Source organism: Neodiprion virginianus, chromosome 5 (genome assembly GCF_021901495.1).
Source record: "Neodiprion virginianus isolate iyNeoVirg1 chromosome 5, iyNeoVirg1.1, whole genome shotgun sequence".
Taxonomy (NCBI): Eukaryota; Metazoa; Arthropoda; class Insecta; order Hymenoptera; family Diprionidae; genus Neodiprion; species Neodiprion virginianus.
Genome location: NC_060881.1, coordinates 9,952,807 through 9,967,032, shown reverse-complemented (window position 1 = coordinate 9,967,032; position 14,226 = coordinate 9,952,807). Strand labels below are relative to the sequence as shown.

General features: G+C 35.7%; 1 protein-coding gene across 3 annotated transcripts in view; it reads right to left on the bottom strand.

Annotated features, from left to right (window-relative positions):
- The window catches only part of LOC124306283 (protein abrupt-like), a 166,611-nt gene extending 154,774 nt beyond the window's left edge, over positions 1 to 11,837 (bottom strand). For 2 of the 3 annotated variants that reach the window (XM_046766805.1, XM_046766807.1), the window contains exons 1-5: positions 11,512 to 11,837; positions 8,879 to 9,073; positions 8,448 to 8,699; positions 7,221 to 7,356; positions 7,049 to 7,114 (exon numbers count right to left, since the gene is read on the bottom strand). In XM_046766805.1, coding sequence (XP_046622761.1) covers positions 7,049 to 7,114; positions 7,221 to 7,356; positions 8,448 to 8,699; positions 8,879 to 9,073; positions 11,512 to 11,700 — 838 coding nt within the window. In that variant the 5' untranslated portion in view covers positions 11,701 to 11,837. Of the gene's footprint in view, positions 1 to 2,339; positions 4,694 to 7,048; positions 7,115 to 7,220; positions 7,357 to 8,447; positions 8,700 to 8,878; positions 9,074 to 11,511 lie in introns of those variants that run through there. The other variant, XM_046766806.1, reaches the window with a different exon arrangement.
- Positions 11,838 to 14,226: the final 2,389 nt, after the last annotated feature.

Here is a 14,226-nt window from a genome sequence, read left to right as displayed (position 1 = left end):
TAATTAGTCAATAAGGCCTACTAATAAAACTGATATATATTTACATATATATATGTATATATATATATATAAATACATAAGTATATATATATATATGTATATATGTGTATATATAATATCTTATACGCTTCGCCGAATCGTGTGGCATAATTCAGTCTCACAACTATACAATACAGTACATGTAAACAGCGCTTTTCTTATCATTGATCGATGAAAGAATACTTAAAAAATAAATACCTAAATAACAATAACGAATGACGTGATATTATGATATATTTGTTCTTCGCTATAGTGTATATATAATGACGTGATCATCGGAAAAATGACACCTACTTCTTGTCATTAGGAATTTGCTCAACACAATTTGTTCGTCGCATCAGAGTATCGACGAAACATGTTTTCATTATTTTTTTTACTTCTTCATTATTATTACTGCTGATTGACTAGAGTACAAACGAATTTTTCATGTTTTTTCCCCCCCTTTTTTCTTTTCTTTTTTCCCTTCTTTGCGTCATCGATGACAATTGGTGATTTGAAATTTGTAAATCTTAACGCTACTATGCGTACAACGCATGAAAATAATGAACTACGAGCAGCGAGTTAATTGGGTGAATAACTTCTAAAGCGAATACAAATCGATGAAAAATTTACATATATACATGTATATAACACATAAATTGAGAGTGGTGATATATAATGCTGGTTTGTTAATTGAAACATAAATAAGTGATACGAAATCGTTAGAAAGCACAACGTTTCTATAGAAAACAATTAAACTTCAGACAGACATTTTCGTATCTGAAATAGTCGAATAATTCAAGTTTTGATTTTGAGATAAAATTTTTTTTAGTCTCTCACAGTCTCAGCCTTGCGCCTTATCGATAAATTCATTAGAAATGTCGATATTTTGAATCAGGAATAAAATCAAATCGGTGATCCGATCGAACGATAAAATTCGATTAAATTCAGTGATTTAAGATTATCGTACGTGGTTAACAAATTTCACGTATAAATTGTATTAACGAAACGGTTTCTATTGCGTTAAGTAAAATTGTATTGCGCAAAAAATTAATATTATCATTTCATTACTATTATTATTTGTTTTGCATTTCGTAGATATAAATATAGAAAGTGTCTTTCATTCCGAGCGTAACGATAATTATTCTCGTCGTCAAGCATTCGCTATTATTCAGATTTTCTTTACCATTCGTAAGATACCCAGCAAAGAAAATCTTTTCAATGGTAAAAATGAACCTTCGTGAAATACCAGTCTTGATTAAGATTCAACACCATTTGAGAATAACGCCGTGTCTTGGAACTCAAGGCACAGACAATATGTATAACAGTATATTGTATGTATGTGAATTCTGTAATGTAATACAACTAGGTAACCGGTTTATAATGCCCAGCGAAGACCAGCCTGTCTATAATGAAGTCCATTATTTATTATAATCAAGTTCTGTAATGCACTTTTACTTTTAAGTAATTGCGGGCCTCGAGCAATGGGTAGATGGTAAAAGTTGAAGATAAACGATCCGTCTGTGAGTTCCGATAAGAAGTCTCAAAGAGTAGATATTGCAAGAGAATAATACCAGACGGCTAAACATTAATGCGACGTAATTTTAATTAAGATTATTCCATAAAATTTCAGGCAGTAAATTGACAAACGTTCAAAGAACGAGATACGAATTTTAAGAAAGTTTCGATAAATTGACAGCATTGAAATTGTCGTAATAAGTAATTCAGAACTGTCGTCAAAATGCATAGATTTGACAAACGATTGATACGAAATTATTCATAAACCAATACTCGAGGCTTGGCCAATGTAACACTGCTTGGTAAATGTATAACAATATTTATAATATGATATGCAACATTTATAATCTAATCTTATTCGTTTACTAATAGTCAGTAATGCTGGGCATCCATGAGTAGATATTGTAACTGAAGCTTGTTTTTCTTTCTTCAGTTTTGATTAACATTTAAAACGGGTATCTGTTTCTTTTCTTCCAATATTATTACATAATATTAAATTGGTTTTGAAGACGAAGAAAAGGAAAAAGAAAAGAACAAAAAAAAAAAATCAAACGAGAAACACAACATCGCATTGCTTACCAATGTAGTAACAGCTGATAATAAAAAAAAACAAAAAACCTTTTCCTTCTATTGTATAATATCATTGATTAATTAATCTGTGTAGGTCGCAGTTGTTGCGACTTCTCACTGCTATTGTAAAATTGTTGTATGTAAATATATTATATATAATAATAATATATAGCTGCATCTGTTAAGTAATTTGATTGTATGTGAGGTAAAGAGCCTGTTTAATATTGGTTATCTTTTCTTTTTTCTGTTTTTTTTTTTTCTTTCTTTCTTTTTTTTTCTTTTTCAATCGGTATCCCTTAAGGCATCGCCAAGCCCTAATAAATGAGCTAATAGGCACGTTTGCTAGAGTCCATTGCCCTAAGATATACCTATATATGGAACTATTGTCATCTGTAAAATATAATTATAAAAGATCCTGAGTTGTACTGTGTGGTACTATGGCTATGGAACCGCATAAAATGGCTGAATGCCGCTTCCCTTCTGCTCGCTTTACAACTTCAAAAAACATAAGTGCCAAATACACGTAAACGAATCGTTATCGAAAAATGGAAACCGAATCGACTTGTAAACATTTTCATCAAATATTGGCTACAAAATTCTATTTTCTGTGTGTTTGTCTCTTATAAAAATCAAAAGAGGTTTAAAATGAACACGAGTGTTTGAAATACTTGAATTCTGTCTTATCGGCAAATGTAATTATTAGTTTTGAAAACAATCCATTTTATATACTTCGGTAATATTGGAAGTAAGTTTTAACGCTATTACCGTTTGTCGTAAAAATTGATTATCTGTATTCTTTCGATTAATTTCCTTATTTCATCCAATCGCTCGATCGATCTTCAAGATTCTACAAGCGTGTTACGCGCAGTTGAGTCGAAAATAAAAAAAAAAAAAAGAAGAAGAATACTGTTTTGGTAGCTTTTTGAAATAGAAGAACGCTGAGCATCGAGGCAGAAGAAAGGAGCGGCACAAAGGCATCCTACTGCATCGTTTAATTGAATTAGCTGCATTGTTGCAAATCACGGTATGTAGAATAACTGTTAATTAATAAGTATTATTTACTCTGTTGAGCTGCTGGATTGGCTGTATATTGTAATTGTATGCATGTGAAAAATAGTTTTATATCATGTTACGAGCTATATGTTATTGCACATTGCGCGCTGTAACCATAATATAATAATATTAAAGTAAATATAATTCTCTGTAAGAATATAATATTGTTGTAAATATCTGTAGTTTGTATAACACTGTATAGTAGCATTAAATGAAATAACAATTATCCGGTTGCGGAAAATATCAGTACGAGGTGGGGTGGCTTATCCACCTACGGGATTTTAGTCGCTCTCTCCCTTATATTTGGGTATAATAGACGTAAGCGTTCTTTTTCCAATTTCGATTATCAAACTTTACTCGCGTTATCTTACTTGTTTGTGAAAGTTTCAGATGAAATTAATCAATTTGTAATCTGGATTTATAAACCGACGAATGAAACGAATAAACTATTTTTAAACGTCTGGCTGAATTAGAAATTGAAAAGATATTTGATTTCAATGAGGTTAAAAAAAAAAAAAAAAAAAAAAAACCACGTTTACGTCTATTTACCGTATGCTGAATACCGAATTCAGCCAATACACAGTCACATAATTCCTACCTATCTTGTCGTTCGGTATGTTTTCTTTTTCTGTTTTTTTTTTTTTTTTTCGTCAACATTTTACACGTTTCCTACTGAATCACACGACGACTTAAAAAAGTATATAGTACAGGTAAGTATATATCGATATTGTTAATAAATTTCACAGTTTCTGTTCTTTTCGCTTCGTTCATTTCCTTCCGGTTTAGTTTAGTTTTTTTGTTTTTTTTTCTTTCTTTCTTTCTTTCTTTCTTTGTTTCGTATTTCATTTCCATTTCATTTTTTTTTTTAAACTTTTTTTTTTTTTTTGCTTTAACTATATCACAAAATTATACTGGGCAATAAGAATGGATGTAAAATAAATATAACCTGAACATTAGTGATGCGTAGCATTGAATTGCTGCTGCATACCGGCAATAAAATGCTTTGAATCGCCAATTTGAGCTACTTCCATCATGTACGAGCCGTCGGCTACCTGTGCCTGATAAACTCCTCTCGCCTTAGCGTCAACGCCAGGATTTCCACTAACGCCGGCGCCTGAGTTTGCGTTTGCGTTTGTATTTGAGCTCGTGCTCATTCCGCAGCCTCCTCCCTCTCCGGGAGGAAGCCGAGGAGGCAGAGAGGACGCGGTCAAACAAGGTTTTCCCTCCACCTGTCCCTGTCCCTGAACCTGAACCTGAACCTGAACCTGCCCCGTTCCCTGGCCTTGAGCTTTAGCTTGATGCTGGTAGATTTCCTCTTGTCGTTGCCTGTCTGCCATGCTGAGCTCGTGGAAGCTGACCAAATGTCGTTTCAGGTAGAGCTTGGTCTTGAATGGCTTGTTACATAGAGGGCATGTGACACTCTGAGGGTTGTGGATGAGGCGCATGTGCTGACGCAGGTTGGACAAGTTACTGTACATGCGGTTGCACACAGGACAGGGGCGCGGGTCCAACGAGTGCAGTTTACGCAGGTCAGCTGCAACACACACACAACTTGCTCTAACCGGTAGCAGCCCACAGCATAGCACGTTACCACAACATAGCACCACACCTCTTCTCTTTTACTCTTTTTTTTCTCTCTCTTTTTTGATGTAACTTTTTTTTTTTTTTTTCTTTCCATTTACTTTTCTTTTCACACCATACGATATCAAAATACCACCCACCACAGGACAGCAACAACCAGCAAACAGCCCTATTAGCGCTACCCAATTAAGTATATTGTGTGGTGCCTGATATTATTATTATTATTATTATTGTTGTTGTTGTTGTTGTTGTTGTTGTTTTCATTATTATTATTATCACTACACTTATAGCAATGATTTTGATTTTGTTTTTGATTTTTGTTTAATCATGGTAATGTGAAGTGAGTTACCGATATACGATGTATATTCAACGGAGGAGATAAAAAAGAAACAAAAAGTGAGTTAACGTTTTGTTATCGACACGTCAGAGGTGAGAAGACTGGAGTCTTTAAAGCCATGTATGATCTAGTCGCACAATCGATATTTATGTCTAGAAGCTGACGGCGAAAAATGTATGCACGGCACGTTGAAATAATGACATTATTCCACAGCATCATTTCAAATCGTTTCAATTTTTCCAACCCATGGATGTTTCTGGTAGAGGATTCGAGTACGACAATCAGATTAGCTGAATTATTGTCTATAATGTAATTGCAGCAGTTTTTGGGAATATTATAATTTTATCTTTTCCTTTCATATTAGAAAGAGAAGAATCCTGGCTGACTTGTCTTACGATTCAACTCTTTATAATTGATCATGTTAAGCTTGAGAAGAAAAATGAGTAGTAAAATATTTTATTTTTCCTGTATGTATTGAGAAATGATTTTATAATAACAGTTATCGAAAGTTAATGCCAAAGTCTGAGAAAACATACACATATTTACGCTTGTCTGACCATTTTGTAAACCGCAATTTTGTTTTATCCATCATTAATGACAATATTTTCAAGAAATCATTGATATTATACAAAAAAAAAAAAAAAACTACCAGTATTCACGTTTTGATTTGAGAGCGATGACACGCTTCAAAAATTATTTGTCGACTTGAAGTTATCAGTCTATTTCTACTATCAGACATGTCAAAATAAATCGTGGCGTCACAGCTACAAAGTCACTGATAAAATTCTTCTACCTTTCCACCATCCAAGGTACTCAGAATTTGCAAGCATTAAAATGTTCTGTATAATTATCGACTGAGTTAATATGATAATAATTTTAACAGATGTTGTTTTTCTCTTGAAATATAACAATATTGATTTTCTTGTGGAAGACTTGACTGAATTGAAAGCAAATAATCGTAATCACCGATAAGCTGCTACTTGAATATTTCTTGTATAATGTATTTGGATTGCCTATGTCGAAATAATATGCAAAGGAAAAAAATAAAATAACAATTTTGATCCTAAAGCTGACCACAAAAGTTTCATACATCATGTAGATTGCAAGAATGTATCGTATTAGGGTGCTTAAAAAAACGTGACTTTCTATAGTTATCCCTTTCGCGATTATTTGATAATGGATTGAAAAAAAAAAAAAAAAAAAAAAAACCTACGACGAGACCTGATTAAACTGTATGTATTACTATTATCAAACACAAAAGCATGATCGTAAGATGATAAACAGCATGAATTTGGACATTGAGTTTTGAGTACACCTGACATGTGGTTTTGCTTATGCTGATTTCTTTCTTTTTTTTTTTTTTTTTCTCAACTTGTCAAGCGAATAGCATTAATCAGCGTTGTATGTACAGCATTGCGGTATATGGATTTTTACAAAAAGCATGACAACAAAGAGATGTGACGTAAAATTAGAAAACTGTATGAAAGAACATAAGGAAACAAAAAAAAAAAAAAAAAAAAAAAAAAAAAAAAAAAAAAAAAAAAAAAAAAAACCAACAAAAACGATGAAGTGTAGAAAAAAAAAATAAAAACAAAATGTAAAATATAATATGTACAAAGCATCAAGGAGTGGGACGTAGATAATTTTTAAAAATATTTACACACAGGATATTACGGTTGTTAATAATAAATCATCTTGGGTTATATAAAAACTTTCATACAACACAGCCGACTAGCTGCAAACTGCACTCGGTGTGGACTTTGCCCGTTCTCCAGCCTCTTGAGTGTCAAATGTCTCCTACCGCCTACCAAGACCTACCGAGCTACACACGAGCTTACCATTTCAAACCGTCAAGACTCTTTTCTCCTTCCTTCTCTCTATTCACATTCGATACTTTGATGTAACGGCTAGGTTGTTGCTGTTTGTAATGGTGCTCGCACTACCGTATTATTGATTTCAAACTTCACTCACCCTGTTGCTCCTGGTTCAACTCAGCCCCGTGGGAGGGTCCTGCCATTCCTCCGTCCATTCCGCTTCCTGAAAAGTTACCAACTGGTTAAACTTGAACAGCTAAATCGATAATTCTGAAATTTTAAAAATTATTCAACACTTTGACGCTTAATACAATTCTTATCTCACTTACCTTGATATGACGAGGGATACGTAGGGAGGACCTCCATGCCTCCGTCCAAGCTGAGGAAACCGCCCGGCAATGCATTGATCTCGGGCTTTGTAGAACAATCGTCGTCGCTGCCATATTCTGGTAATTCTACTTTTGGCTGTAAAGGAAAGCAAGTTGTTTCATAATCTAAGGACGAAAAGACATGTGGTACCGAATGAACTTATACCTATTTATCTGAGTGGTGAATAAGTTTTGTTTCTCTTTTCTATCTACATGTTGCGTGAGACGGGGGAATTTTATCATAAAGCATCACACGTGAGGCTAAATAGCAAGTGTATGAAAACACGAGATTAAGGTTGATAATGTCAGCGCAACGAAACTGTGCAACAAAAATTTACCGTTTTTGAACTTTAGTATGACTTTAAGGTGTTGAGTTTGCAAAATGTAAGAATTTTTGGCTTTATCATGATTTACTGAATTTCAGACACCCCTGACGTTGCGAAATAACGTTTTTCACAAAAACGCATCGTTGCGTTAACGTCACGACCTTAACCTTATATGAAAATACTAATTATCTGATTTCAAAAATCTGGTAAATAAGTCGTCAAACCAACAAAAACGGTTGTAAAAAATTTCAAGAAAATGTTGATCTAATTGCATCAAAAGATGGAGCAAGTTTGTGACTTCTTGTTACTAATCGCGCAAGTAATTAAATAAAAGATTTCTTCTAAACTTGAATTTCAATATTTGTAATAATTGCATGTATTGATTTTTCTATACAAAATGTGAGACACTTTTATGAAAATTCCGAATTTACTGGCGAAACTCTTTTTTCTCGTTTTCGTCCGAAATAGAAAATTAAGAAATTCTACCTTATTATCTCTTTACATTTCGAAATCTAAATGTAGTAAATTCTCGATTGAACTGAGTTTTCGTAAACTCGCCAATGTTTTACAAACAGTCACTTGTTAAATTTAAACAGGTATTGTCCCAAGCTTCACATTACGAATAAGTCGTGTTTGGTATCTTCTACTTTCGACAACGATCGATTGTACTTCAAAATAATGTAACTTTAACAAATGTAAGCCCTTCGGTACAGCTGGATAATAAATAGATACACAACTCAACGAATATTACCTGATTTTTGCGCATAGACTACTAATAAGTACTTTGCCGCATCTTAAGGCTTGCTTGCAAAACTGCATTTTTTGTGAAAAAAAAAAAAACGTCCCACGTAAGATAACACACCTCCACAATATCGAGATCTTTATAATCAAGCTGAACGTGTGGTTCGATCGGCGGACGAGAACGTTGCGTGGAAGTGGCGCCTGCCGGCACCGTAGGTATTGGACTAGAGTTTTGAGGTGAATCACTTCGTTTGCACAGCCTTTTCAACGGCGGAGGACTCGTTGCCGGTGGACTCTTACTGCGCTCATCATCCAAGCTCGGTGAGATCAGGCCACGGCCGTTCGACGCATGGATATTATTAGTCTTTGAGTGCTACGGATAAAATCATTATTGAAATGAAACCACAGAATAATTGACAAGAATTTTGTGTACGTAGTAAAAATAAATATTCGTTGTTGGGTAAACCAATTTCAATTTATTATTTTATTTATATTATATTTCAGATTCTAAACATTTTTTACAAACCAAGACAAAACTAAGGGATGAAATACCTTTTCGTTGTTGTGTCGATTACTCTGAGAGTCGGTGAGGCCACGGATCTGAAGAGATTCAGCGGTGCGCAGAAAGGTGGGCAGTTCCGCTTGAGAGATATTTACCTCTCCTGCATACATGAACTCCAGCAGCGACTGCAGATGTTCAAATTCGACATCCCTCATGAAGATTATCGGATGTTTACATGGATTTGTCTATAAACAAAATAATTTGCAATGGATGTTGTTCTTGTTACACATCAATAGTTGTCGTATGCACGTAAGAATATTCACAAGCACACATTCGTATAAACAATAATTCTCCTAAAGCCGAAACGTATATTACTTATTCGCTGTCCATAGTGTTAAATCTTTTAATTTTATTGCGCGAATGAAAGTACTTGGTTCTAAGAATATTGATATTGATATTAATTCCGGTACAAAAACATTCCTTGTAAATAATTGTACTGCATTGATAATTCAACGCACATCTTTAAAATTTGATAGGAAACTGAGACTGCTACAATCAATGACTTATTGCTTTGATTTGAAATTGATCGTTGAATGAAATGTATTTAAATACTATACATAGAAAGAAAAACATCTGTTGCGTATGTCAAAACGAAGAAGACACGTCATGGTAAATGACTATATATTGTTGGGTTTTTCCCAAATTACGTAATTGTAAAATATTTCTGTATAATTCCATACATGCCTGATCAAGGATAATACTGCTATATTTAGAGAACGGCTTTTACTTTGATGTTCTCTGCAGATTACTGTATCCACAATTTTTTATCCAATTACAATTGAAGAAACTAGTGAATTTCTTATTTATACAGACCAATTCTTGAAAATTGAGCTGCTTTGAATGATATCGCGTATTACCCCATTACCATTACTACAGAACACTGATGAATAACAATGCCAAGGCACTTAATGAAATTAGAATGATTAGAAAATGATACGAATATTGTTCATATTGGGTAACTACAAATTAGGAAAACCACAGAATTCTCGGTGGACTGCAGATGTATAAATTGAAAATCTCTCTCAAAATATATACTCATCTAACTATTTTAGTCAGAGAAATGTCGATGATACTGTATATTGCTTTTTGTCTGAATACCTGATGATGCAGCTTTAGAAAGTGTTGCGTGAAAAGAAATTAAATAAAAAACTTGTCTAGGTGATACAAATCAGGTTAAATACAAAATGGCCAAAAGTAAAACTGGTACAGGTATACAGATACCTGTATATAAATATGTATAATACAAAACAATACAATGCATAAAATACAACATAATAATATAATACAATGCTTCATTTGCATTATACCAGTTGCGCAAATATTTAATATATACCATATTAGAAATAAGATGTTTGGTAATAATGGGTATAACGCCAATTACATGTATCGTGCAAGTGCTTGAAAATTCAAAGGAATTCCGACAAGTCTTTAAGTATGACGAGTGAGACTTCAGCATCTGTTACGTAATTTATGGTTGCCTTGGAAAATAAAAATTCATACATTATATGTATATATAAAGAAATATCAAACACAATTCCATTTAAACGCAAGTTTATAATGATCAATAATTTAACAAGTATAAATAAATAAATTAAAAATACAATATCTGGTTTTAAATTAGTACAAAAATTGAAAAAACCTTAAATTTATCATCGCTTTGATTTTGAGCATACTTTTCAACCGTAATTCATGTGGTTTTAGTATATGCGATTAATTGCGATACTCCAGCGAGACGATTTTTTACGTCATTTTGTATTGACTACTCTGAAAAAGTGTCCCACAAATGATTCCGAAGCGGTACTGCTCATATCTGACCATATTGTTTGTTACATAACAGAAGGTAATGTCGGCGTCATCGAATAATCTCTCTAAAGAAAAAAAATAGAAAAAAACAAAAAAAATGGAAAACGACAATACTAATCAAGCAGTTCAATTTGGATGTTTGCAAATTAAAATTACTTTGCAATGACCGAACGCTGTAAACTCAGGTTTTCTTTAAAGACAAAAATATGCGACTACGACGCATAAAAGTTTCTTCGCTGTAATATCACAGTCTCACGATTTACTTGACGAATTCTGAATACCGTACGAACGAAAAGAAAATTATCCAAAGGCTGATGTGCCGTTAGATATGCGAGGCTGCCTTCAAGTCTGTCGAGAAAAATCATACGCCTGTGTAAAAAATATTACAAACAACGTTATCCAGACCATAAGGACGAGTCGAAGTTAAAATAAATTTCTGTTACCAATGACGATTAGGCGAACGAATCGACGTCGACATTTTGAAATACGTTGCGTCCGATTCGCATCTTGCAAGGTATCTTTGGAGATTTGTATTAGCTGTTGGTGGATTTGGCCAGAAAGTGGAAAGATGCATCGGTTGGCTATGAAAAAGATGGGATGAATTTGTAGGGTGAAAAGGGGATGAAAATAAGGATACACTGTCGTTGTATAACGAAACGACAGGAATGATAAAAATGGTAAAGCAGACTCATGACGGGGTCGAAGGGTAAAGCCGAACGATCCATGGCGTGCGGAGGACGGCGACATGCACCGATCGGCTTTTTCTCATCGGGAAAAAAATTAGTGGTAGGTGACGTTGAAGGTGGTGGCATGATCTAACCTTGAACAGCTCCTTGAAGTAAGGACTGCAGGCGGAGAGTACGACTTTGTGGGCCTGAAGACGTCTGCCGTCGCAGGCGAAGGTAACGTCGACGAAATCCTCGTCATCGCGAAGGGCCTCGAACTGGCTGGTGATATTTGCCTGAAAGTTGTTCCACCTTAAGCAGAACTGCTGCTGGCTATCCGTCATTCTCTTCGATCGACGACTCCCTTATACACCTATGATCACATATGGGAAAGCCTAAAGTACCGTATAATAAACTAAACTTATTTCTCTCATTACTGTAAAAATGTAAAATGTAAAAAGTGAATCGATGACTGAAGAGGAAACGTACGATATAAATAATGACAATCGATATTCAGGCCGGGCAACTTGATGGCGGAAAAATTCTCCATCTTGACAATTACGAAATTTTTATTAAAACTGCAATAAATCCGCGACAATATGTCGCGAAATGAGTAATGCTAGACCAAATCCGACCGATTTCTTGATCGGAAATCAAGCATACACGTCAAAAAATGCGTATCGACGGTAACTTTCGTACGTAGCAGACGACGCCGTGTATTTCGCGGCGGGTCTAGTATCACGTACTTCCGGCATATGGCGCTGATCCCTGCGGCGTGTACGTAGCTCAGCGGGGCAGCCGAGCGTACTCGATATATCGGTGCTTTTCAACGTCTCGTCAAATGCACGTAGTACCCAGACTGTACACAGAGAAACGTAGAGAATGAGCGACGATATTTTTTAACTGTTAGAGAGCGGCGGGGGGGGCGAGCGTAAGAAAGAAAAAAGAAAACACACACACACACACACCCACATACGAACGACGAGCAAGGTGTATTTTAAAGGGGGCCTAACCCCGTTTGGGAGTTCGGAAAAACAATCGAGCAGCGGTGGTGTCGAGTGGTGAATCTTGTGTTATAAGGATAAAAATGGCAGTTTTGTGGGGTGTATGAGTGCCAGTGCCAGTGTCAACAAATATACATCTGACCGAGGATGCAACCCGGCTCTGAATTATCGGTGAGTCTCTGCCAATCCTCGCCTCCCGATTTCGCATCCCGAGGCTTACCAAATGCGGGCAAAATCAATGACGCGCGGATAACGATGACTACAAGCAGGCTACTCTTCGACAGGAATAATTCGGAGGACCGAGCTTAACCTAATTTTGCCGTCGCGGATCGTTCAGGCGACCTCGGGGCCTCCTCCTCGGGTTTGCGCGATCGATACGCCGTTTCCAAGAAACGCTATCATCCGGGCACGAAACAATACCCTCGACTTATTATCGCGCGTATTGCAGACGACAAGAGGAAAACATGCGGTCACCGCTTTTCCGCACCTTCTCCTCCTCGCCCGTGTGTGACAGTTTCTTCCCCGCGTCTCCTTGCTTCAATGGCACGCGGTTTCAATTCGTGCAATCAACAGCTGATCTAATCGCCCCACGGCTACGGTTCGTTACATTACGTGTCTCGATCGTCGCTCCGATCCGATTGGTAGGTGTCATTAATTATGGGTTCGAAAAACTGCATTTATTTACGCGGTCGGTTGAATCGAGTCTGCATCTACGTTCGGTTGTTTTTCAACGTGCTCCGAGCAGCCCCAGCGTGCTTTGCGGCGACCTTTCCACCAATCGCAATCGCCGTTGGACGCAAAAAAATGACGATCGTTTGTTACCTGGCCCAATTAAAGGCGTGATCGAAAAATCTAACGAGTCTTATGCGGTAGATTTCTGCATTTATTCCCTGTGGAGTTGCCTCTGATGGTCTCAGGCTATGCTCAGAGTATGCTCAGAGTTCGCTAGTGCATGCCGGCGCTGATCGTTTTCATGACGTCATACCTGCTTGATAATCACGGTTACGATTTACGTCATGCATACGATTGTTCGCACGGGTCTTACCGAGTTTCGCCTGGAGTCAATAAAACCTGTTCGGGCCCATTTTTCTGTCTGGTGAATCACTCAGAGTCACTTTTCAAACACAACAACAAAACTTGTCACTGACTTTTCGTCACTCTGTTTCAGATTACTTACAGTCTATGCCATACGAATATTTTGTTCTCATATATATTTCACTTTTTTTTTGTCTTACAGTTGTCTCATTATTAGCTATATAATAATGTAACTGTGCACAGTTAAATTTCTTTTCATTATTCTGTTGATTATTCTTTATAATCGTCAACTATTTGGCCACTGACACGTTAATACGTTTTTTTTTTTTTTTTTATAAAGCTGAAAGAGGTGTCATAAAAGTATAAGCTAGTCCTAGATTTGGGCATCTTATTTTCCAATGCCGAAAACACGCTTATAGTTTTTTTACTATTGATCGGTCATCGTCGCTTTGGGATAAAAAATGCTTTTCAAATTCATTTATTCTCCCTACGGCAAATATTAGGATTATACATGAATTGGGAAAGGAGGACAAATCGCCTTTCTTTTCTTATGGGAGCGCAGTAAATCTGAAAAGTTAGCATCGATATTGAAACAAGGTCAATTAACGTTGAAGTTGTAGAAGCTCGTCAAATCTTGGCGGCACATCCTCGATTTTCAATAAAAAAATTTCTCTCAATAATATCTATCTTTCACCTATAATCAAAACCGTAATAGACAGTAAAATATGAAAATTAAAAGTGTGTCTGTTGTGTACAAAATAATTTTTACAGACTTCAACAAGCAGAGATAGGAAATTGAAAAAGGAGTCAAGAAAGTTGACTTGATTTTAT